Here is a 23,894-nt window from a genome sequence, read left to right as displayed (position 1 = left end):
AATGATCGTTATAGTTTGATGTAGTGTTACATTATGGTATGGCCTTCTAAATCTAACTAGAATAGAAGTATATTCACTGCCATCAGAATATTGAATGTAATAATGAAATATTTTAAATTTGGTAACTTTAAATTATTTTATGACTTATTTTTTTAAAGCTTTAAATTTCATTTTATATTGAAAGGTTACATTTGTTATTATTGAATACTTGAAATCAATCTTTTTTTTTTATTATTGGAAGGTTACATTTTTTTTAAAATTGATAAAGGAATTCGAAGATTTAAAACAAATTAAATAATGAATCGTAATTAATTCTAAAATACTTTTTCTAATTCTTTTTTTTCATTGGAAACCGAATATCGAGGTGTTTCATGTATTTTTTTTTTTAATTCAATTATTTAAAAAGAATGATAAAAATCCAACCTTTCCAAGTATATCAAATTATCGAATTCCTTTATTCAAAACAATAATTCAATGTTTCAATTAAAAGCCATAGAAACTTAAATCAAATTTAAATTCAATATAACCATTTATTATTCTGATGGCACTGATATACTTCCATAGTTAATGTCTAGGCACATTAATCGACACTCGTCACTCTAACCCTTGAGGCTGACTTCAGTGAGGTCCAGTAGTTCGTGGTCTTTGTGATGATTTCTTTTAGTTTGATTCCTGGCAGGTATACTATCGTCCCGTCTGAAGGTTGTCATGGCACCAAAGCAAGCCGTTTTCAAGAAAGTGTCTCGGGACAAGTCGGTAAGAAACGTCTATTCTCTAACTCCAGACCTTCTTCTTAACAACTTGGTTCTGTGTCTAGTTGACGGTCTACATGGGCCGAAGAGACTTTGTGGATCACTGCGACCACGTGGATCCTGTCGGTGAGAGTCCGGTTACTCATACAGCACACAGACCTCAGATCAGAACCAGCTCTCGACACACTTGTCTGTGCAGATGGAGTCTTGGTCATGGACCTGCAGCAGCTGAAAGGACGGAAAGGTTAGAATTCAAAGTCCATGGGTACTTCTGAGTCCCTGGTTCTCGTTTGTTTTGAGGATTTGAGAAGCTGTTTGAGGTTCTGGGGTCTTTGTTTGTGGGCCTTGTGTTACTAGTTTGGCCTCGAAGAGGAGTCTCTAGCTCACCTGTCATCCGCAGTCTACGTGATGCTGTCCTGCACGTTTCGTTATGGCCGCCAGGACATGGATGTGATGGGCGTGGCTTTCAGGAGGGACCTGTTCGTGCTGACCCGGCAGGTGTACCCTGAGCTGCAGGACCGAGAGAAGCTGACTCGGACCAGAATCCAGGAGAAGCTGCTGAAGAAGCTCGGAGACAATGCGTTCCCATTCTACCTGGAGGTGAGTGAAGTGTACGCCCCAAGTCTCGACTCCCGGCTCACATCCAGTTTTCACCCCTTAGTTCCCGGACCACCTGCCGTGTTCGGTGTGTCTGCAGCCGGGCCCGTCCGACGTCGGGAAGGTGAGTCTGTGAGTCCTGTATCACACATGTGGTGTCTCACACTTGTGCGTGCAGAAGTGCGCCGTGGAGTTCGAGGTCACTGCATTTGTGGCAGAGTCTCGTGACGACAAAGTGGACAAACAGTGAGTTTTTTTGTTTTTTTTACCCGGATGAAAGTCCGATTGTCGCCCTGAGCTGCAGTTATCTCACCTGTCCACCAGGAGCTCCGTGAGGCTTCCCATCAGGAAGGTCCAGTTCAGTCCTGAGTCCGGTCCGGAGTCCGGCCCCCACGCCGAGACCACGTTCGAGTTTCTGATGTCGGAGAAACCTCTGCATGTCTCGATGAGCATGCCCAAGGAAGTGAGTCCTCCTGTCTGTCCATCTCCCCCTCAAGCCCCGCCCCCCTGTCTGTCCATCTCCCCCTCAAACCCCGCCCCCCTGTCTGTTTCTCTCCCTGTCTGACCTCCCCTGCTTCTGTCTGTCTCTCCAGACATTCTATCATGGAGAGTCTGTCATGGTGGACGTCGCGATCACTAACTCGTCGAGCAGGAACATCAAAGACATCAGCGTGTCTGGTGATTGACTGTCTGTCTGCCGTGCGTTACCGTGGTGATGATTGCTAACAGGAAGTAATGTGCAGTTGAACAGGTCACTCAGGTGATCTTGTACTCCAACGACAAGTACGTCAAGTCTGTGGCCAAAGAGGAGACCAGGTGACTTCAGCGGGTGGGGAAGTCTATCTGCATGATACCAAATGATAATGTGTGTGTGTGTGTGTGTGTCCAGTGACTGTGTGGCTGCAGGCACGAGTCTGAAGAAAAGCTACACACTATTTCCTCTCCTGACTCACAACAAGGAGCGAAGAGGGATCGCATTGGACGGACGACTGAAGCACGAAGACACGAACCTGGCTTCCTCTAGCATGTGAGACTCACACACACACACACACACACACACACAAACACACACACATATCAGTAACAAAACACTCTTGCCACAGAGTCAAACAGGAAGTGCTGAAGGAAATTCAGGGGATGTTGGTGTCCTACAAGGTCGTGCTGAAGATGACAGCTGTTGGGTGAGACACACACACACGCCTATAATTAAATATATATAATATTTATGATATGATGGTCATAATATTTTTAATTCTTTCTTTTTAACAGGACGTTGGGATCCAGGTACACACACACCCAAACTCACACACACATAGATAGACGCACAGTAAACCACATACACACAAGGTCACACACTGACACAGTCTCACACCTGTGATTACAGCGAAGTGTGTCTGGAGGTTCCCTTCAAGTTGATGCATCCTAAACCTGAACAAGGTAAAATATGGACGTGTTTGTTTAGTTGTTCATAATTTTCAACTTCTTCTCTCCAACTCGCCCCCGCCGCAGCAAAAGATGGGTGAGTCCGCTGTTACCATGGAATCGCACGATTGAGTCTGGTCACATGACTTGGGTTTTCTCTCAACAGGGAGTCCAGCGATTTGGTTTTTGAGGAGTTCAAACGCTCCTACCTCAAAGGTCTGATCGGCGACGATGAAGACTCTCCCGCTGAGCCGTGAGGGGACCACAGGACCACCAGCCCGTGGCACGTCCATGTAGCACTGTAGCTGTGCTAGACTAGCTGTTCACCTCTGTGACTAGAAAGCTGATAAACCATGAGTGTTGCAAACAGACGCACAACTGTGTTCATTTATTTATTATCACACAACAACAGAAATGTTTTCAGATCAGCTGCAAAACAGATTTAAACAGGTTTAAACACATGGACCACTTGTATGGTTCCCAACAATAGTGTTGTCATGGTGACAAGTTTGTAAGTGACTCCAGTGTTTATAGGGTGACGAGTGTGTGAGTGACATGAGTTGTGATGGTGACACATCAGTGTCTGAACCTTGATTAGGGTCGCCCCCTAGAGGTGGCGTAAAAGTGGACAGGGGCTGACATGAACGGTCCGTGGCCGCCGCTATTGTGTCGCACTACAGACTGAAAAGAAATAAAGAGAAACCGAGCCACTTGGACCCACCCGCCGTCTGGTCTTTGTTCTGGTCTGGGAACTGGATCAGGAGGTTTTGGACAAAGCGGGATCGTTTTACGTCGGGCTCTGATGGATCGGATGATGGAGTGGCCTTGACACTGGACCACTTGGGGGACAAAGAGAAGACGACGAGAGCGTAGACAACCGTGCAAGTTCCTCCGTATCGCTATCTTACACTCGCAGCCTCCCCGGTGGTGAGCGGAGATACTGCAGGTTGACCGTCTCCCCGCTGTCGGCTCTTCAAGAAAATGAAGCGCGAACGGCCTTTCAAACTTGTTTATTTAAATCAGAAACGTCCCGGAGGTCATTGTTGTACCAATGAACCTCATGCTTGTTTACACACAAAAACCTAATTTTGACTCAGCTTTGACAGCAAGTGTGCTGAAGTCGGCTTCTAACAGATCTCATAGGCTCCCTGGTCACTCCTGGAACATGGCTGAAGGAGAGTTCTATGTTATGAGGTCATGACGTAAGATTACTTGGATCCATCAGTGGCCGACTCGGGTAAGTCCTGCCCAGGCAAACTGCTCCAGGTGAAGGTGCCCGGAGTGGGCGGTTCATTCATAAGCGGAGGCCCTCGGAACACCGGCATGTCACAAGTGTCCGGGTGGAGCAGGAAACCCGTTAAAGTGCTGGAGGTCTCGGAGCCGGAGTACATGCCGTTTGTGAGCACGCTCTTCACCTGAAGCCAGATCAAGTCGCCCCGGAACAGGTGCAGGAGCACCGTGTGCGATGTGACGCCGAGCATTTTGGGGTCTGTTGTGATGACCACCGGGAGGAAGTTCTTGAAGAGGCCCACGACGAGGACCCGCTCGTACACGGTCAGGTGATAGCTGAAGACGTAGGTGCCGTTAACAGGGGCGCGGAATATGCCGGTGGCCGGTTCGTAACACTCCTGAATGTTGTAGAAAATGTTACCAAAGACCACCGGGGTGTTGGGTGGCGGGTAGCTGGTGGTCAATCCGACTGAGAAGGCGCACTTGACCATGGGGGAGCAAGGACCTGGAGGACCAGCCATACCCATCATGCCTAAATCTCCCTTATCACCCTGGGGCCCTTGTTGTCCCTCCGTCCCTGACAGGCCCACATCCCCCTTGTCACCTTTCTCTCCATTTTCTCCCGGAGGTCCCTCTGCCCCGTCAGTGCAGTTACACTCCCCCTCTGCACCCATCTCTCCCTTCTCACCCTCAGAGCCAGGCTCTCCAGGGAGCCCCAAATCACCCATGTCCCCTTTTGTGCCTTGGGGTCCACCTTGTCCTTGGGTGCCAGGGAGACCTCTGGGCCCTGCAGGACCTGGCAGACCGGTTTGGCCTGGTGGTCCCTCTGTTGCCTCACAAGAATCAGGACACACACCCTCATCTCCTTTGGGACCCGCCTCCCCCATGGGACCCTCTAGCCCCGGCTCTCCTTTGTCACCTGTAAGGAACATTAGAACAGTTCCGGAAAGACGAAAACATGGCGGTTCAGAATCGTAACCATGGTATAGACCTCACCTTTAAAACCTCTCGCTCCCTTTGGTCCCACATATCCCTGAAGACCCTGGACTCCCTTCTCTCCCCAATCCCCCTTCTGACCTGCGGATGTGTGTACATGCATTAGCATTAGCTTTAGTATGTGAAGGAGAAGGTTTTTACCTTTGATCCCTTGTCTTCCCATGAATCCTGGAGGACCTCGGAACCCTGTCAATCCTCTTCGCCCTGGACTTCCCGGCACGCCTGGGGTTCAGGAAAAGAACAATCAACTTATTGAGAGCAGGCATTAACTGTTCGGACATGAGCTATACAGCTGGTTAACATATGGGCTATGATTGAAAAGTTGATATCTGTACCTGTTAGACCCCTGTCTCCGCGGTCTCCCTTCGGTCCGGGGGTTCCCTTACACCCTGAACACTTGCAGAATGGGGGCATGTTTTCCTCATACATGGAACAGATGTCCAGGGAGCCCACTTCTTCTCCCATACCTCCTTCGGCTGGAAAAAAACGTCCATCTCCAGTTGGGGCCTCGGGTGGGAAGATGTCCGGCATAGCTGCCGCGACAGGAAGTGAAACAACCATCAGGAGGAAGTGAAGGTCCTGCATGTTCTGGAGACACACAAAGCCTGGTCACAAGTCTGTCTACACACAAGATGTATTTATATGTGTGTGTCAGTTCTCCTGTTGACAGAGGCCTTGAACACAGTGTGGCAGGTCTGCATGTCAAAAGGGAAGTGAACCCTGAACCCTGCAGCCTTAAGCCTCACATTTTCACTAGTTGTTCATCAAATGTGTGTGGAGATGATGATGATGATGATGATATTGAATACTCACCGACCGCCGTCCTCTCTGCATCACATGTGACTGGTGAGTTGGGCAGCTGCTGATAAAACAGCTGGACTCCTCCCTCGACCCGCCCACACAGGTGAATGAGGTAAGAACCTTTTTGTCTTTACTCTCTTTAATGCATAAGATGACCTTGATACCAAGTTACACACCTCAGTGTCACATTTCACACAAACACACAACCTCAAAAAAATATATATGAATCTTGATCTTTATTTAAAATAAGATCACAAGGACGACGATGATTCTGTTGATAATGGTGATAAAGTCGATGAAGAAGTGATGACGTTAGTGATGAAGGTGAAGATTTGATGAGGCTAATCAAGACTATGATGAAGATGATGATAGTGACTATGAAGATGTGATGATGTTCTTATAATGCACATGTGATGATGATGTTTATGAGACGACGTTAGTGAAGATGAAGATTTGATGATGTTAGGGATGATGATGAGGTGATGAAGATGATGTTGTTGATGATGATGGTGATGACAATGGTGGTGATGATGGTAATGAGGATGAGGAAGATAATGAGGAGTGACGAGGAGGAGACGATGGTGATGATGATGAAAATGATTTTGATTAAGAAGATGGTAAAGACGACGACGATGATGATAATTCTGATAATGATGTTGATTTTGATGATGATGGTTGAAGGAATGTGACATCATGACTTCAGTTTCTTCCAGCTGTTTCAGATGTCAAGTGACCTGGTTTGGAGACTTTGTCATGGTGACCAATGGAACTCTTGTTGTGTCTGTTTGGGTCAGCTCATCCGTCTATAGCAGAACTCGTACTCAGTTCATTTATATCTGACTGGGTTCTGTTCTGTTTCTCTTGTGGGCCTGGTTCTATTGCTAGACCTGGGTCTTGTTGTGGACCTGGTCCTGTTATGATTCTTGTCAAGAATCTGTTTATTTTGAAGGACCTGGTTCCTTTCTTGGGACTGGGCCGGTTATGGCTCTTGTCGTGGACCTTGTTCTGTTCTGACTCTTATTCTGGACTTGGTTATTTTCTGGTTCTGTTGTGGATCTTGTTGTGGCGCTCGGGTGTGGCCGTGGAAACGAGGCTGTGCTGGTACAGCTTTGTGGATCTGGTTTCTGTGGTTCCTTTGGGACTGGATCAGGTCAAAGCTGGTAGAATGGGTCACATGTGTTCAACTTTCACTGGTGAAACTCAACCCTCAGACCACAACAACGCCCCAGTTCTGACCCGTATTTCTGCCCATCCATCACACAGACACTCACACATGTTTACTCTATTGTAAAACTAACACGTTTATAAATATATTTCCAGAAACAACAACAAAATAATGCTTTACTGAACAGAACTGATCATTTAATGATTTGATTGTTATCTGTACTCAACACACTGTGGAAAATGCGATATGAATACTGAATTTTCCTTCAAAGTTACTTTATTAAATACATTCAACAACACTTATACAGTCTTTTTTTATTTCAAAAAAACATATTTACATGACTTTATTTAAAATAAAAAATAAAAACACTAGAAAATGTACAAATAAATATGTATATGATTAACTATATATCTAAATATAAACTGTATTTTTGACCCAGCAAACTTACATTGATATAAAATGATGATTTTAACAGTGATGAGGAGTGAGCATCCCAGCAACAGGTTTTCTCAAAACTCTTACCAGAGAGTTTTTTTCTAGACGTGGGCAGCACCTATATAATATAATGACTGACTGACTGACTGGCACTGATTTCGCAGCTGATGAAGACACTGGAGCGGCTGGTCCTCAAACATCTCAGGCCACAAGTCCAGCACGCGCAAGACCCCCTGCAGTTTGCCTACCGGCCAGCAGTTGGTGTAGAAGATCCTTCACTTCCTGCATCGGACCTACTCCCACCTGGATAAAGGAAGCGAATCAGTAAGGATCCTGTTCCTGGACTTTTCTAGTGCCTTCAACACCATCCAGCCCATTCTGCTGCAGGACAAACTGACACAGATGCATGTGGACCCTGGTACAGTAGCACCTCAGGGGACAGTACTGGCCCCTCTCTTGTTCACCATATATATTTCAGACTTCTGCTACAACTCCGAGTGGAGTCTCGTCCAGAAGTTATTGACGACACTGCCATTGTTTGATGCATCAAGGACAACAGCGAGGACGAGTACAGGAGTCTGATACGTGACTTTGTGGACTGGAGTGAGAGGAACCACTTGCAGCTGAACACCTCAAAGACCAAGGAGCTGGTCTTGGACTTCGGGAGGTCCAGGACAAAGCCACGTCCAGTGTCCATCAGAGGCGACGAGGTGGAGATAGTTCATAACTATAAGTACCTCGGTGTGTGGCTGGACAGTAAACTGGTCCTGCAACACAAACCATGTGTATAAGAAAGTTCAGAACAGACTGTACTTTCTGAGAAGGCTTCGATCATTTAACATCTGCAGGAGTGCTGGAGTGAAAGTATCATGATGTTCTATTCTATGTTAGTCTTTGTATCCTTTGTCTTTGATTTATGTTCTTTATCTTTAGACTTTGATTGTGTCATCTTGTTCTTTCTTTTTATTTCTCTTTGTTCTTGTTCTTATTTTTATGAATAATCATCTTTATTGCTGTGTCTAATTTGAAAAACAATAAAGATCTACCTACCTATAAACCCCTTAGATTGAAAACACACTCCATTTCCTAAATATATTAAGCCTTAGATTTCAGGAGGTGCGAGAGACATCCGTGGAAGCTGAAGTAGATTTCATGATGCTGTGTGGATTTTAGAAGGTAAAGATGAGTCTAAACACTAATACTCTAATTTAGCATTATTTAGTTAATGTTCATTAACTGTTAATTAATCTGCTCATGGCCACATTAGGAGGGAGATTAATAACTTCATATTTGTCCAGTAATTCATGAAGATGATTAAAATGATCCATTAAATAAATACATATATAAAGGCACCATGTGGTTCGATTAAAACTGCTGGCGCTTTCTACCAGCCCGCGGGTTCTTTTAGTCATTGTTGTTGTGACGACTCATTCTGACCACCAGATGTCGCCACTCGCACTTTGCTTCGCTGCGCTGCTGAGGCTCCGCCGCTGGGGGGCGTTCCGTCCCTGGTCCTACCGGGTGGTCTAATGGCGGAACCAGAACCGGGCTCGGCTGCTGCCCGGTGTCCAGACGAGTCGTCGGATAGCGAACCGGAGCAGGAGCCGGGAACTCCGCAGAAACTCATTCGGAAAGTCTCCACTTCCGGTCAGATCCGCAGCCAGGTAGGAACCGTTATATTCGGAGGGGGAGGGGGAGCGGAGAGCTCCCGGTTCCGAGACCTTCCGTCTGGATCTCTTCCCTGCTTTACGTATTCACACTTTCACGGATCCGGTTCGACGGCAAATATCCATTCCGTAATCCGGTTGATAAGCAAAGTCTTGTGTTTACAAAGTCCACTGGTACCGCCTCCGAGCCAAGACGGTCCAGTTCGAGTTTCTGGTCCTGAATCGAAACGCGTACTACTCCGGTTCTATCACCACAACTTGCTCAATGTTCTCTAAGTGATGTTGGCCCAGTCGTTGAGCATCCTTTCGGTTTCAGTCCGGTTCCGACATAAGGACGGACCGATGGTCTCGACGACACCGGAGGGGTCGCTGCAGCCCCCGAAGTCAAGCACCGACGAAGTGTTTAAAGTAGCACAAGAGTTTCCGAACCCAAAAAACAGGTTCCTCGAATTTGTCCAGAACCTCAGAGTGCTAATGTGGCTAACATTAGCCGTAGGGGGGTTCAGGCCCCGGACCCGGTGACCCGCCGGCCCAGTCCCTTCTCTTGGCCTCGCCATCGTTCACACATCGGTGGTTCCGGTTCGGATCGTTGCCGGGGCGAATTGAAACGGTCCTGCCATGAACGATCTGTCACATTTTAACTTATGCTGTCTCCGTGGACTCGGTTCTGAATAGTCTCCCCAGAATGGGTTCTGACAACTTTCACGTTCCGGCTGAGTGCGCGTGCGCCACCCGAAGTATGAAAGCTTCTTTTGTGGAGTCTAGTCATGAGACCCTCACATGGACCTCCTGCAGGAGGTTCTCAAGAAGCTCGCCAGGGTGTGTCAGGACCTGCTGGGTTTTTGCACGACCCGAGTGTGTGTGTCAGTGGAGCTGACCGGGGCCAAGGGTGCTGACCGGTGTGGTGTTGTGTCCAGACGGTGCTGAAGGAGGGGATCCTGCTCAAACAGACCAACTCCTTCCAGCGCTGGAAGAGACGGTACTTCAAGCTGCGAGGACGGACGCTCTACTACGCCCAGACGTCCAAGGTGAGGCACGGCTGCACAGGTGAGGGAAGGTCAAGAGCTCAAGTGTGTGTGTGTGTGTCCTGCAGTCCATCATCTTCGACGAGGTGGACCTGACGGACGCCAGCGTCGCCGAGTCCAGCACCAAGAACTTCAACAACAGCTTCACGGTGAGTGTGGAGGTGTCTATTTGTTTGTGTGTCTGTCTGTCCGTCTCTCTGTCTGTTTGTGTGTCTGTCCATTCGTTTTGTGTGTCCGTCTGTCAGTTTGTCTGTGTCTCTGTCTGTCTATTCGTTTTGTGTGTCCGTCTATGCGTTTTGTGGGTCCATCTATCTGTTTGTGTGTCCGTCTGTCAGATTATTTGTCTGTCTTTTCGTTTTGTGTGTCCGTCTGTCTGTTTGTGTGTCTGTCTTTTCGTTATGTGTGTCCGTCTGTCTGTTTGTGTGTCCGTCTGTCAGATTATTTGTCTGTCTTTTCGTTTTGTGTGTCCGTCTGTCTGTTTGTGTGTCCGCCTGTCAGTTTGTGTGTGTGTCTGTCTGTCTGTCTGTCTGTTTGTGTGTCTGTCTTTTCGTTTTGTGTGTCCGTCTGTCTGTTTGTGTGTCCGTCTGTCTGTTTGTATGTCCGTCTCTTTTCGTTTGTGTCTGTCGTTTCGTTTGTGTGTCCGTCTGTTCTGTTTGTGTGTCGGTCTGTTCTGTTTGTGTGTCGGTCTGTTCTGTTTGCATGTCTGTCTATTAGTTTGTGTGTCCGTCTTTCTATTCGTTTGTGTGTCCATCTATCTGTTTGTGTGTCTGTCTTTTCGTTTGTGTGTCCATCTATTTGTTTGTGTGTCCATCTATCTGTTTGTGTGTCCGTCTGTTTGTCTGTGTATCTGTCTTCGTTTGTGTTTCCATCTATCTGTTTGTGTGTCTGTCGTTTCGTTTGTGTGTCCGTCTGTCAGTTTGTGTGTCTGTCTTTTAGTTTTTGTGTCCGTGTATCTGTTTGTGTGTCTGTGTATCTTTCTATTTGTTTTTGTGTCCGTCTATCCATTTGTGTGTCCGTCTTTTTGCATGTCCTTCTGTCTTTTTATGTGTCCATCTGCTTCTGTGTCGATCTGTATGTTGTGTCTGTTTGTCTTTCTCTTTATCCATCCGTCTGTTTGTTCGTATGCCCTTCTGTCTGTTTGTGTGTCCGTCTGTTGTTCTTGTCACTATCAACAAAATTTCAAAATGAAAAACAAAAAAAAGAATAAATTACCATATTGTGTAAACTATCCAAAATGTTTCGTTATATAGTTGTTGCATAGTTAGCTATGTGGCTAGTCTAAGTATCTAGTAACTAGCGGGTTATTGGATCATCTCTCCTGACTCAACCATGTGTTTCGATCAGGTGATCACACCCTGCCGACGGCTGATCCTGTGCTCGGACAACAGGAAGGAGATGGAGGAGTGGATCGCGGCACTGCGTAGTGTCCAGAACCGCCAGAACTATGAGGTGAGCCGTGGAGTCCTGACGTTCCCGGATGTGGTGCTGACCTCCATGTGGTCTTTTCCCAGTCCACCCAGTACAGCATGGACCACTTCAGCGGGATGCACAACTGGTACGCCTGTTCTCACGCCCGACCCACTTACTGCAACGTCTGCAGGGAGGCTCTGTCTGGAGTCACGTCACACGGCCTGTCCTGCGAAGGTGGGTGATGATGTCACTCACCTGAGACAACATTTCTGACAGGTGTGTGTGTGTGTGTGTGTGTCGCGCTCAGTGTGCAAGTTTAAGGCGCACAAACGTTGTGCGGTTCGAGCGACGAACAACTGTAAGTGGACGACGCTGGCATCTGTCGGAAGAGACATCATCGAGGACGAGGACGGAGTGAGTATCGCACACACACACACAAACACACACACACACACACACACACACACACACACACACACACACACACACACACACACACACACACACACTGATGGTCCGACCCCCCCGCAGGTGTCCATGCCTCACCAGTGGCTGGAGGGGAACCTGCCGGTGTCGGCCAAGTGCGGCGTGTGCGAGCGCACGTGCGGCAGCGTTCTGCGGCTGCAGGACCTGAGGTGTCTGTGGTGTAAAGTCATGGTGAGCCGACTTCCTGATCCGGCTCAAGGTAGCGCCCCTGAGACTTCTCCGTCTCCCCTTCAGGTCCACTCCAGCTGCCGAGACCAGGTGTCGTCCAGGTGTCCTCTTGGTCAGTGCAAGGTGTCGGTCATCCCCCCCACGGCGCTCAACAGCATCGACTCGGACGGTGAGCGTCACGTTAACACGACACATTTGAACCGTGTGTTTATATATGCACACGTCTGTCTTCAGGGTTCTGGAAGGCGTCCTGTCCTCCGTCCTGCACCAGTCCTCTGCTGGTCTTCGTCAACTCCAAGAGCGGAGACAACCAGGGCGTGAAGTTCCTGCGGCGCTTCAAGCAGCTGCTGAACCCGGCGCAGGTGTTCGACCTGATGAACGGAGGCCCCCACCTCGGGTGAGACCCAACCCATAGTGACCTCCGACACCCCCCCCCCCTGCTGACAAGCCTCTTGTCTTTTCAGTCTGCGTCTGTTCCAGAGGTTCGACACCTTCAGGATTCTGGTGTGCGGAGGAGACGGCAGCGTGGGTTGGGTGCTGTCTGAGATCGACGCTCTGACGCTGCACAAGCAGGTGACCCCCACTCGCCCTCGGTCGTCTCTTCACATTCGCCGTAGACCAGTGCTGTGTCTCAAATCGCATACTTCTCTTAGTATACTAGAAGTTAGTATGCATCAGGATAGTGTACATACTTACTAGTACGCAAATTCTCAACAGATAGTATGTCTCAAATCAAACACTACTGCTACACACTAACAGGAAATGAAGCGACAGCTTCTTCTTCTACTACTATTTAACGATGGTTTCAACCAGCTGTAGGAACACTATCGCCACCTGCTGGCAGCAGGTTTTGCAAGTACGAAATATAAGTTCGAAATATTTGCGAGTTATTTAAGCTGGTATCAGCAACGAAGACGTGTCATCCTTCTACTGCTGCTGAAAATGCACCTGTAAGTATATGAATATATAAATATATATATATATATATATATATGACGTAACTTCCGTTCACTAAGATGGCGGCCGTTGAGGGTGGTTAGTGTCCATCGAACCATACTCAGTTTTGTGGGCGTGTTAGTACGCCAATTTAGTGAGAATGGCGCACTCAATTTCGCATACTAAGAATTGAGACGCACTTACGCACTAAAAATACTAACTTTGAGTACACTAGTATGCGATTTGAGACACAGCACATGTCACCACTTCTGTCTGCAGACCACATTTGGTTCATAAACTTGATGACACTGAGAAGACTAAACTGCTAGTTAACCGCTGCGCTCTGTTGCCACGGTAACTGAGCCGCCGGATTCTCTCACCCAAAGTTTCCCCCCCTAGTAACTCGCATCCTTCCTTCTTGAGAGTTCATAGCAACACGACTGATGACTCTACCGGGACTTGAGCGGTTGTTGGTTTGTTTAAAAATAAACAACTTCCTGCCGTCTTCTAAGTTGCAGCTAAAAAAGGGAAAAAATGCTTAGGGTGGGTCTAATGTCGGTGGAGATTCAAATTGCAGATTTGTCTTTTATTTATATATATATATATATATATATATATATATATAAAACACAGCCATGAGATAGATAGATAGATAGATATATGGCATAAACATACACATTTTTAACATGCATGCGCACATTAGGTTAGGGTTAGGTAGAACTTTATTGATCCCTCAGGAGGTCTCATTCAGGAAATTGTTTTTTTTCCAAATTATCCACAGCAAATACAGCAATTTTTCATAAAAAATAATCAAAATAAGAACAAGAACAAAGAGAAATAAAGAGTAAGATCAAGATGATACAATCTAAGTCTAAAGATAAAGATAAATAACATGGATCAAAGAAAAAAAAGACATGCTGTATACAACAAGCTCAAACTGATGCATGTTCTGGTCCCAGTGTCAGCTCGGGGTTCTCCCACTGGGTACTGGTAACGACCTGGCTCGGGTCCTGGGCTGGGGCTCGGCCTGCGACGACGACGCCCAGCTGCCTCAGATTCTGGAGAAGCTGGAGCGGGCCAGCACCAAGATGTTGGACAGGTGAGGTGGACGGAGGTCTGGAACATCTGGAACACGTCTCACCTGATCTCTGTGCAGGTGGAGCATCATGGTGTACGAGACCAAGTTTCCCCGGAAACACTCCACAGCGCAAGAGGAAGACCACTCTGAGGTGAAGGACCCCCCCCTCCACTTCCACACACACACAATCCCCAACGTATATACACAAACGTGAACGTAACACACGTGTGTGTTCAGGTGCAGCAGCAGATCCTCACCTACGAGGACTCGGTGGCAGCTCACCTGACCAAGATTCTCACTTCGGACCAGCACGCCGTGGTCATCTCCTCCGCCAGGTATGACTGTGTTGTCATGGCAACCCGTACAGCCCTCTCTAAGTGTGTGTGTGTGTATTCTCAGGGTCTTGTGTGAGACGGTGAAGGACTTTGTTGCTCGTGTCGGGAAAGCGTACGAGAAGAACACCGAGAGCTCGGTCGAGTCCGAGGCCATGGCAACGAAGGTGACACACGCGCACGTACACACACACATATGTATTTAATATAAGTGTGTTTATAAATATGTGTGGTGTGTTTTTTTTACTAGTGCTCTGTCCTGAAGGAGAAACTGGACTCTCTGCTCAGAACTCTGAACGAGGAGTCTCGGGCCTCCACCGCCGCCCCCCCGCCTCAGGCTCCGCCCCCCACCATAGCGGAGGAGCAGGAGGAAGTCGACGGGGTTGTCGCGCTGACTCCGCCCCCTCCTACCCCCCACCCTCTCCCCCCAACCCCATGCTCGCCACGGCCCAACATCTTCAGGCCGCGGGAGCAGCTGATGCTGCGAGCCAACAGCCTGAAGAAAGCCATACGCCAGATCATCGAGCACACCGAGAGAGGTGATGTCACTTCCTGTCCCGACGCTCGCTGACCGGCCACTCTTCAATGGTGTGTGTGTGTGTGTGTGTGGCAGCGGTGGACGAGCAGAACGCACAGACGCAGCAGCAGGTCTTCTGTCCGGGTCACGGCGGGGCCGAGGAAGAGGAGGACGAAGAGAACAAGACGACGCAGATCTCAGACCAGAGCAGCAGACAGACACAAGGTCAGTAATGTCTCTGGCGATGGTTGAATATTGATATTTTTAAGTTATAATAAGAGGATGTATAAAAAAAATGATACAGTGTCACAGCTAAACAAATGACTGAGAAATATAACAACTATTTTGTTGATTAAAACTGCATGAATGGTGTTTTGTTTTAAAATAAGGTAGTATTTTCACTGAATTAACTTTGTTATTGCACACTTGGGTTCCTGAACTGAACATTTCAAAATAAGAGATTGAGAGGGATGTCAAGAAAATAAACAACAACATTGAACCCTACATTCACAATGATGAAATTCACACTAACACAATTATTCTGACACACAAATGCATACCTACACACACACACACACACACACACACACACACACACACACACACACACACACACACACACACACACACACACACACACACACCTATAGACACACACACACACACACACACCTATAGACACACACACACACACACGCACCTATAGACACACACACACACACACACACACACACACACACCTATAGACACACACACACACACACACACCTATAGACACACACACACACACACACACACACACCTATAGACACACACTCACAGAGGTTTTCTTGTGTCTTTTAGTTTGTAAGTCTGCATGTGAGAAGCTGATCAGTAAAGGCAGTCTGTCTCTGGGCAACTGTGCATCACTTCCTGTTCAGCCGGGAAGTCGGGAAAACATGCCGATGCTGAACACAAAGATTCTCTACCCAGGTAAGTAAGACGCACACTTTCACAAGAACACGCTCACACACTCACGCTGTGTGTTTGTGTGCGGGCAGCTCTCCGAGCAGGTCTCTCCGGTTCTCTCTCCACGACTTCCGTCATCAGTCGTCTCTTGGTCAACGCGGACCCCTTCAGCTGTGACCCTGATAACATGTAAGTGGTTGACTTAGCAACCATACTGTGTTTGTGACATGAAGGCGTGTGCATGTGTGTGTATCAGGGACTGCTATACTGAGAAGTGTGTCATGAACAACTACTTTGGAATCGGTCTGGACGCAAAGATCTCTTTGGACTTCAACAACAAGAGGGACGAGCATCCAGAGAAGTGCAGGTATACATACACACACATATATGCACACATACACACACACACACACCTGCCTCCAGAGGCTCAACTGGACCCATTATTGTGCAACAGGAGCAGGACCAAGAACATGATGTGGTACGGAGTCCTCGGCACCAAAGAACTGCTGCATAGAACCTACAAGAACCTGGAGCAACGGGTTCTGCTGGAGGTCTGGTCTCAACTTTACTTGTGCTTTAGTGATGTGTGTGTGATTTATTGGGGTGTGTATTGGCAAGAATCTGGTGATACGAGTCATATCACAATAAAGATAGAGTAGGAATATATTTGTAGTATTGGCGAGTACTTGACTCAGAATTTACAGACCACATGACTCATGAAGAAGTCGCTTTCTTATACCCATTGTGTTTATAATAATAATAATAATAATAATAATAAATGCGTGTTTTTGTGTATTCGTGCAGTGTGACGGGCGGCTGATCCCCCTGCCGAGCCTTCAGGGCATCGCGGTCTTGAACATTCCGAGCTACGCGGGTGGGACCAACTTCTGGGGCGGAACCAAAGAGGACGACGTAAGCGTTTTGCTCACTCCTTCCTCACCAGGGGGCGCCGGTTTTCCCCTCGTGCTCACCCACTGTTGATGTGTCATTCAGACTTTCTCCGCGCCGTCCTTCGACGACAAAATCCTGGAGGTCGTGGCCGTGTTCGGAAGCATGCAGATGGCCGTGTCCCGGGTCATCAAACTCCAGCACCACCGGATCGCACAGGTGTGTGTGTGTGTGTGTGTGTGTGTGCGCTCCTGTCTAATGGTCTACCTGTGACGCTCACCATTCTCTGTCTCAGTGTCGCACCGTGAAGATCACTATCCTCGGGGACGAGGGAGTTCCGGTGCAGGTGGACGGCGAGGCCTGGGTCCAACCACCCGGCTACATCAAGATCATCCACAAGAACCGGACTCAGACTCTCACGCGGGACAGAGTGAGTTGAGCAGCTGACCTTTGTGTCGAACCTGTGTTGACCTGAGTGTTGATCGTGCTGCAGGCTTTCGAGAGCACCCTCAAGTCTTGGGAGGACAAGCAGAAGTGCGAGTTCCTTCAGTCCACTCTGAGCCCCCAGCTGGAGGTGGTCTCTGAGGAGGACGCGACGCTAGTCCGAGAGTTTGCGCTGGCAGCAGGAACACTCATTCACAGGTGAGTGTTTCTCTCTCTCTCTGTAGCCCCGCCTCTTCCTGTCTGCTAACCTAAAGAAACTCTGTTGGGCTCAGTATCCGGGACGTGGCCCAGTCGCACCACCACATGGAGCAGGAACTGGCCCACGTCGTCAACGCCAGCTCCAAGGCCATGGACGTGGTGTACGCAGAGGACTCAGGGGTACGAATCCCTCTTGTTTCATAGTTTGTAAACTTCAGCGTTTTTGCCGGCGAGCGGCAGCAGCAAGTTTGTACTCGTGTTAAAAAGTTAAAAGAAGTTTGTTTAGTTGTAAACTATAGTGTTTTGCCGAGTTTACCGGCGAGCAGCGGCAGCAAGTCGCGCCAGCGTTCAAGTTAATTAACCAGTGACATCGGAATATTGAATGGTTGAATTTCACATTTCAAATTTTGATATTTAAAATGTATTTTTTTTTTAATATCATTTTCAGACTATTTTCAGACTATTTTCTTTTTTTTTAAAGATTGTATGTGAAAATATTGGCTTTTTAAAATTCCAGTATGATATTCTAATTTCAATAAATATATTTTATTTTAGCCTTAAAATGGAATATACAAATTGTGACACTCATTTACCAACATTTTTATATTGAATTCAAAGGGTTATGAATAAATGAATATTGAATTTAGAAAATGTATTTTTTAATTATTTTAAATGGAAAATATTTTTAAATTAAATTATTTGAAAAAAATATATACAGAAATGATTGAGTTGAACTTATCAATAAAGACTAATCCTTTAATTTAAAAAATGCTTACATTTAATAATGAAAAAAATAATTCAATGCTTAAGAAAATGTAATGGAAGGAAACAGGAAGTTTCCTCATTTGAATTTCAACCATTCAATATTCTGATGGCACTGATCTACTTAACCATAGTTTCAGTCAGTGGTAGGTCCTAACCAAGTCCTGGTGTTTCCAGGTGCTGAACCGCAGCGTGGTGCTCCACCTGGTGGAGAACGTCAAGGCCCTGCTGAGTGAGACGGAGCTGCTGTTGGCTGGAAAGATGTCCATGGTACTGGTCGGAGACAAAAGGGATTATTGTGAAGACGGTAACATCTGTTTGTGTTGTTGCAGATGTTGGACCCACCTCAGCAGGACCAGCTCAACGTGGCGTTGGGTTCGGTCGTGCAGCTGCTCCCCAGGCTCGCCGACGTCCCCTGGCTGAGTTCAGTCGTGGACCTGCTGGATCACGAGGTAGGTCAGCAAGTGGAACCTCATGGTTTTTGTCTCACCGTCTCTCCCACAGGGTCACCTGAACGACTTCTCCAAACGCAGTCGCAGTGGGAAGTTCCGTCTGGTTCCCAAGTTCAAGAAGGACAAACTGAACAAGAACAAGGAGGCGTGTGCGGCGCTGTCCCTGCCAGGTAACGCCTGCCTTACTCGGCAATTACCAGCAGGTGGTGCTGTTTTGTTCACATCCTACTTTTAGTCCACCAGTGGGGCACGGAGGAGGTCGGAGCATGGCTGGATTTCCTGTGTCTCACGGAATACAAAGACATTTTCACCGGACATGATGTTCAGGGTGCAGAGCTTCTTCATCTAGAGAGGAGGGATCTTAAGGTACAACACACCTGATGCTCCAGTGGAGGAGGAGGTTTGACTGTTTCTTATGTGTCAGGACCTCGGCGTGACGAAGGTGGGCCACATGAAGAGGATCCTTCAGGGCATCAGGGAGCTGACCAGGAACAGCAGCGCCAGCGAGGCCTGACCACGTCTTCGACGTCTCCCTCCGTGCCAAGGAAAGGTCGACGTCGTTCCACTCTGGTCTCCTAGCAACCACTGCCTGCTTGCTCCACACCTCGCCCGAGTAGAACCTTCCAGCTGGAAGACATCACTTCCAGGGGTCCGGCTCTGACTCACCTATCACATGACCCACGTGTGCCTCGAGTCGACCTAGCGCTCACTCACGTGACCCCCCTAGGTAGAAGAGCTGTGTGATGACATCATCACCTCGGCTGCTTCATCAACGAACTTTATCGACTAAATATTTTAGATTTTAAAAGTTGTTTTTATCAACACGACTGGTTAGACGTTTTTTTAAATTCTCTGGTCATCACAGGGTTCTGTGCAGTTCTGGTTTCATTCGGGGCTTGAGGTCCGTCTGAGGTGGTTTCAGCTTCTGCTGCTCTTGTGCCTTACGTCTGCTCAGCCACGCCCCCTGCAGGTCAAAGTGTTCAGAGGATCAATAAAGTTGGTTTGTCAACTTCAGCTGATGTGTTTCTGTGTGATGAGTTATTGACAGCTGGTCCACACTCGCCTCTTTCATTTCCCTTAAACGTCCACTCTGGAGGACAGTTCTCTCGGGCTCAGCTCGGCCAAGTTTGACTTGGACCAGGTACGTTGTGTTCTGAGTGGATCGTATTGTTCTGATACCCTCGCTGTTCTACAATTTGGACCTCCACCGTTTTATGTCCCAGGACCTTTGAACGTAGTCATGTGATGTTTGTTGTTGGGGTAATGGTCAGTCCTGCAGATTCGTCCTTCAGAACCTTGGAAGCATTGGACCTTTTGGGCTGGAGAAGGATTGTTTCCTGGTTCCGATCAGTGTCACTGTGTGGACCCTGAGCTTTGTTAACGAAATAAAGGTCAACTACTGATCGGGTCGATCGCGTCAGAGCTCCTCCCCTTGACAGGATCGGAGTCGGCGAAACGAAAATGCATGTCAGGCTGGTGGTCTGGACATTGTGTCACCTGCTGCTCTCATGTGTGGCCCCCGAGTCTTCAGGTAAACACTCACAGGTTGTTTGCGACGAAGTCTGTATCGTTTGAACAAAACTAATTGTTATAAGAGTCTGATAAAACGGTGAGAATCCAAACATACAGACATCTCTGGTCATTTCTGTTCACTTTTTGTATTTTGTCTGTTACTTTCTGAAGTTTTCTAAACTTATTCTGGACTCTGCTAAGAAGCTAATGCTATGCTATTCCGTTTCACTGTAATGCTAACCTCGGAGCTCACGTGCTAATTTCTCTCTACTCTCGTCCTATTGCTCAACTCTTTGTGCTAGCATGGTACCATCTCCCTGCTAACATGCTAACACTTACCTTACTTCATTTTACACTAACTATAACCCCTCTCTTCTCATACGCTAGAGATAATCACTCCGCTTTTTTTTTTTAATTCCATTTAATACTGACGCTAATCTTTCACTTTTCATATACTAACGTTGACCTCTGAGCTAAGACTTCTCCGTTCACACAAATGCTAACCACTACATGCTAGCGCTAATCTCCCGCTACCCACATGCTAATTTCTCTCTGCGTTCATGCTAATTCTAATCTCTCACACTCACATTTTGTTTATGCTTTCTCTCATTATAATGCAGGGGTGGGCAATTATAATTCTTCAAGGGCGACATTAAATTCTATGATTTTTATTAGGGGCCGTCAAGCAAAAAGAAAGACGAAAAAAATCGCCGCCCCCCCAAAAAAAGACATTCCTCATTAGGCCGTGACTTTTATCAAGCTAAATAAACTGCAATTTTATTCTAGTATATATGAGTTTATTTTCAAAACATTGCTTCAACTAATTTATAAAAAATATTTTGAGGGATTAATATATACTCGAAAAATTACACACAAAAAGTAAACGAGTGTTATGTTGCAATCTAAATGAATAATAAATACATAATACATTAGTTAATGCATTCGAACCATTTATACATGATCTTACTTTGACATTACGAGGGCCGCATAAATACAGTCAAAGGGCCGCATGTGGCCCCCGGGCTGTTCTAATGCTAGCCTCTCTGCTTAGTGTTTCTACGGCCATCCTATGCCGGGCAGATGCTTCGCACATCCACCACCAGGTGGCGACGAGCTAACTCCTTCCTCCTGGAAGAGCTGATGCCAGGCAACCTGGAGAGGGAGTGTTACGAGGAGACGTGCTCGCAGGAAGAGGCGGCCGAAATCTTTCGGACGCCAGAGAAGTCGGTACGTTGTTTGAGCGATCAAGCACCTTTTTCTCGTCTTCACAGAAACATCTTTCTCCCACAGCTGGAGTTCTGGTTTCGGTACACCAGTAAGTCGGACCATCAGAACTTCTGAGTGGAGCCACTTCACTTGAATGTCTTTCAGATCTCAACCCATGCAGGAGCAACCCATGCAAGAACGGCGGGTTTTGCACTCTGGAGCGGGAAGACTTTGTGTGTCTGTGTCCTCCTCAGTACCACGGCCGGACCTGTGAATCCGGTACGAATAATGTTATCCAAGATTTTAGCACGTCGTCATGGTTACTCTTTTTTTGTGCAGATGCGCTGCAGTGTTCGTACAAGAACGGTGGATGTATGCAGTACTGCAGAGACCTTCCAGGGGGCGACAGAGTGCAGTGTGGCTGTGCAGAGGGCTACAAACTTGAGGCAGATGGACGTCGATGTGAGCCCACAGGTGTGTGTGTGTGTGTGTGTGTGTGTGTGTGTGTGTGTGTGTGTGTGTGTGTGTGTGTGTGTGTGTATGTGTGTAAATGTGTGTGTAGCACAAGACCACTGATGTAGAATCCTTCACTTCTCTTTCACAGTTGCTTTTCCCTGCGGCCGCCAACAGGTGGCAGCACTGCAGAGATTACGCTCACTGGATGGTCTCTTCGACTCCACAGAGGTCGACTTCCCAGAGGTCAACATCACAGAGGTCAACATCACAGAGGTCAACATCACAGAGGTCAACATCACAGAGGTCAACTTTACAGACGTGTCTCTAGGACCATTGAACGTTTCAAGGCCGAGTGGGAACGAGAGCGAGTGGGAGGACTTCACTCCTCGTATTGTGGGCGGAGACCTGGAGAAGCGAGGAGGAAGTCCATGGCAGGTAAAGACCCCTGAGGGGGGGGGATTCTGATTACAGCTGTTAGTCCTGAGACTGACTTTGGTCCATGCAGGTTCTGATCCGCAGGTCAGATGGATACGGGTTCTGTGGAGGAACGTTAGTGGCGGACCGCTGGGTTGTCTCCGCTGCTCACTGCTTCCAGGAGGAGGCAGATCATGTGACCATTGGTGATTATTCCAGCTAGTTAGTGGGGGTCCTAGGAGAGAACACTGATGTGTGTGTGGGTGTGTGTGTGTGTGTGTGTGTAGGAGACTATGACAAGCGTCGACCTGATGCGGGCGAGCAGGTCATCAGTGTCCAAAAGGTGGTAGTGCATCCTCACTTCCACACCTTCACCTTCGACAGTGATGTGGCTCTGATCCTCTTGGCTCAGCCAGTGGTCCGGAGTCCCTCAACCCTGCCTGCATGTCTGCCTGACCCTCACCTGTCCAAATACCTGCTGAGGGTGAGAAGCCCTTTAGTGGACATTATTTGCAGCTTTCTTTTGTTAAATCCTCTTGTGTGTCTGTGTATGTATGTGTGTGTGTGTGTGTGTGTGTGTGTGTGTGTGTGTGTGTGTGTGTGTGTGTGTGTGTGTGTGTGTGTGTGTGTGTGGCAGGACGGGACTCGGGGTGTGGTCACTGGTTGGGGGTCTACGAGCTACATGAGCCGGTCCTCTCGGTTCTTGAGGCGTGTGGTGCTCCCGGTGGCCAGTCAGCAGGACTGCAGCAAGTCAACTGAGCAGGTACTGACTGAAGGGAGGAGACTCAATGGAAGTATATCTGTGTCATCATAGTTTCAAATGTTTGTTTTTTTGTTGAACTGCATTACATTTTTGAATAATTAAATGCAGTGATTTCTACGTTGAAATGTTACTTTTTTTTAAATAATTTAATTAAAAATGTGAAGTTTTTCTTCAAAAATATTCCAATAGTTCAAAATTTCATTCATTTTTCTATATACTTTTTCCAATCATAGTCTTATAAAATCGTGAAAAATGTTGGTATAATAGTGCCAGAAAATGTTTTAATGTATGTTAAGACATAGAAGCACTGGTGCTTCAAGTCATGGTGGATTCCAAAGCAGTATTGCCTTATGCAGTATTATACCAACAATTTTATAATGAATTAAAAGTTGACACATTTAAAAATAAAGAATTCTTTAAATTGTATTCATTTTGAAAATATTTGACATTTTAAATGTAATTATATATATATTTCAATATCCTGATGTCACTGATACCATAAGTCTCACTGCAGGTGTGACTCATGGCCCTTGTTCCCCTGCAGGTGATCACAGACAACATGTTCTGTGCCGGGTACCTGCAGGCCAGCCGGGACTCCTGCAGAGGGGACAGCGGAGGACCCTTCATGGTCAACTACAGAGGAACCTGGTTCTTGACCGGCCTGGTCAGCTGGGGGGAGAAGTGTGCCGCTACGGGGAAGTTTGGCGTCTATGCGCGCCTGGAACACTTCCTCAGCTGGATGGCCACCACCATGACCTCACTGACTCCACGTGACCCTTCACCCCAGACTCCTGTCATGTGATTAACCCTGGCTAAATGGGACAACAATGCAAA

At 47.3% G+C, this 23,894-nt stretch overlaps 4 protein-coding genes across 6 annotated transcripts; 3 read left to right on the top strand and 1 right to left on the bottom strand.

Moving 5' to 3' along the window:
• The first annotated feature begins 676 nt into the window (after nt 1–676).
• LOC148075616 (S-arrestin-like) lies at nt 677–3,126 on the top strand. Its single transcript, XM_087794986.1, has 14 exons — nt 677–756; nt 818–878; nt 952–996; nt 1,153–1,352; nt 1,414–1,473; nt 1,528–1,595; nt 1,674–1,812; nt 1,943–2,027; nt 2,093–2,165; nt 2,239–2,376; nt 2,453–2,530; nt 2,619–2,633; nt 2,734–2,805; nt 2,947–3,126. The coding sequence occupies exons 1-14, from the start codon at nt 709–711 to the stop codon at nt 3,026–3,028; spliced, it is 1,164 nt and encodes a 387-aa protein (XP_087651112.1). The 5' UTR covers nt 677–708; the 3' UTR covers nt 3,029–3,126.
• Nucleotides 3,127–3,979: 853 nt separating this feature from the next.
• LOC148075615 (uncharacterized) lies at nt 3,980–5,582 on the bottom strand. The gene is made up of 4 exons (XM_087794922.1): nt 5,333–5,582; nt 5,139–5,219; nt 4,998–5,078; nt 3,980–4,920 (listed from the first exon to the last, which is right to left on the bottom strand). Exons 1-4 carry the CDS (start codon nt 5,580–5,582, stop codon nt 3,980–3,982), a joined length of 1,353 nt encoding a protein of 450 aa, XP_087651048.1.
• A 2,887-nt stretch (nt 5,583–8,469) lies between these two features.
• On the top strand, nt 8,470–19,723 carry dgkd (diacylglycerol kinase delta). Its single transcript, XM_087796478.1, has 31 exons — nt 8,470–8,574; nt 8,842–9,062; nt 9,983–10,093; nt 10,159–10,239; nt 11,435–11,539; nt 11,602–11,734; nt 11,808–11,914; nt 12,032–12,157; nt 12,221–12,323; nt 12,389–12,551; nt 12,619–12,727; nt 14,050–14,189; nt 14,247–14,319; nt 14,406–14,503; nt 14,568–14,667; nt 14,751–15,039; nt 15,114–15,242; nt 15,861–15,989; nt 16,058–16,154; nt 16,222–16,332; nt 16,420–16,516; nt 16,770–16,877; nt 16,959–17,072; nt 17,149–17,283; nt 17,347–17,495; nt 17,570–17,675; nt 18,435–18,527; nt 18,590–18,709; nt 18,762–18,879; nt 18,945–19,075; nt 19,134–19,723. Exons 2-31 carry the CDS (start codon nt 8,928–8,930, stop codon nt 19,221–19,223), a joined length of 3,600 nt encoding a protein of 1,199 aa, XP_087652604.1. The 5' UTR covers nt 8,470–8,574; nt 8,842–8,927; the 3' UTR covers nt 19,224–19,723.
• Nucleotides 19,724–19,774: 51 nt separating this feature from the next.
• Nucleotides 19,775–23,869, top strand: LOC148075613 (coagulation factor VII). 3 transcript variants are annotated; one of them, XM_087796480.1, is made up of 11 exons: nt 19,775–19,850; nt 19,981–20,240; nt 21,273–21,448; nt 21,512–21,536; nt 21,593–21,706; nt 21,767–21,901; nt 22,032–22,318; nt 22,389–22,503; nt 22,585–22,781; nt 22,935–23,060; nt 23,605–23,869. In XM_087796480.1, the coding sequence occupies exons 2-11, from the start codon at nt 20,171–20,173 to the stop codon at nt 23,860–23,862; spliced, it is 1,503 nt and encodes a 500-aa protein (XP_087652606.1). In that variant the 5' UTR covers nt 19,775–19,850; nt 19,981–20,170; the 3' UTR covers nt 23,863–23,869. The 3 variants fall into 3 exon arrangements, with proteins under 3 accessions (XP_087652606.1, XP_087652609.1, XP_087652608.1); XM_087796482.1 differs by having other exon boundaries at nt 19,821–19,850; nt 19,989–20,240; XM_087796483.1 differs by having other exon boundaries at nt 19,781–20,240; nt 21,767–21,889.
• The last annotated feature ends 25 nt before the right edge of the window (nt 23,870–23,894 follow it).

Source organism: Callionymus lyra, chromosome 7 (genome assembly GCF_982586985.1).
Source record: "Callionymus lyra chromosome 7, fCalLyr1.hap1.1, whole genome shotgun sequence".
Lineage (NCBI taxonomy): Eukaryota > Metazoa > Chordata > Actinopteri > Syngnathiformes > Callionymidae > Callionymus > Callionymus lyra.
Note: the sequence above shows the minus strand (reverse complement) of the source record. Positions and strands in the feature narration are given on the sequence as shown.

Coding starts and splice junctions, on each gene's coding strand:
- LOC148075616 (XM_087794986.1), top strand. CDS start 709: ATGGCACCAAAGCAAGCCGTTTTCAAGAAAGTGTCTCGGGACAAGTCG. Junction 1,596..1,673: donor GACGACAAAGTGGACAAACA/GTGAGTTTTTTT, acceptor CCTGTCCACCAG/GAGCTCCGTGAGGCTTCCCA. Junction 2,377..2,452: donor AACCTGGCTTCCTCTAGCAT/GTGAGACTCACA, acceptor CTCTTGCCACAG/AGTCAAACAGGAAGTGCTGA.
- LOC148075615 (XM_087794922.1), bottom strand. CDS start 5,582: ATGCAGGACCTTCACTTCCTCCTGATGGTTGTTTCACTTCCTGTCGCG. Junction 5,079..5,138: donor GGGAAGACAAGGGATCAAAG/GTAAAAACCTTC, acceptor ACACATCCGCAG/GTCAGAAGGGGGATTGGGGA. Junction 4,921..4,997: donor GGGAGCGAGAGGTTTTAAAG/GTGAGGTCTATA, acceptor TGTTCCTTACAG/GTGACAAAGGAGAGCCGGGG.
- dgkd (XM_087796478.1), top strand. CDS start 8,928: ATGGCGGAACCAGAACCGGGCTCGGCTGCTGCCCGGTGTCCAGACGAG. Junction 12,552..12,618: donor AACGGAGGCCCCCACCTCGG/GTGAGACCCAAC, acceptor TTGTCTTTTCAG/TCTGCGTCTGTTCCAGAGGT. Junction 16,333..16,419: donor GAGCATCCAGAGAAGTGCAG/GTATACATACAC, acceptor ATTGTGCAACAG/GAGCAGGACCAAGAACATGA.
- LOC148075613 (XM_087796480.1), top strand. CDS start 20,171: ATGCATGTCAGGCTGGTGGTCTGGACATTGTGTCACCTGCTGCTCTCA. Junction 21,449..21,511: donor TTCGGACGCCAGAGAAGTCG/GTACGTTGTTTG, acceptor TTTCTCCCACAG/CTGGAGTTCTGGTTTCGGTA. Junction 22,782..22,934: donor TGTCCAAATACCTGCTGAGG/GTGAGAAGCCCT, acceptor TGTGTGTGGCAG/GACGGGACTCGGGGTGTGGT.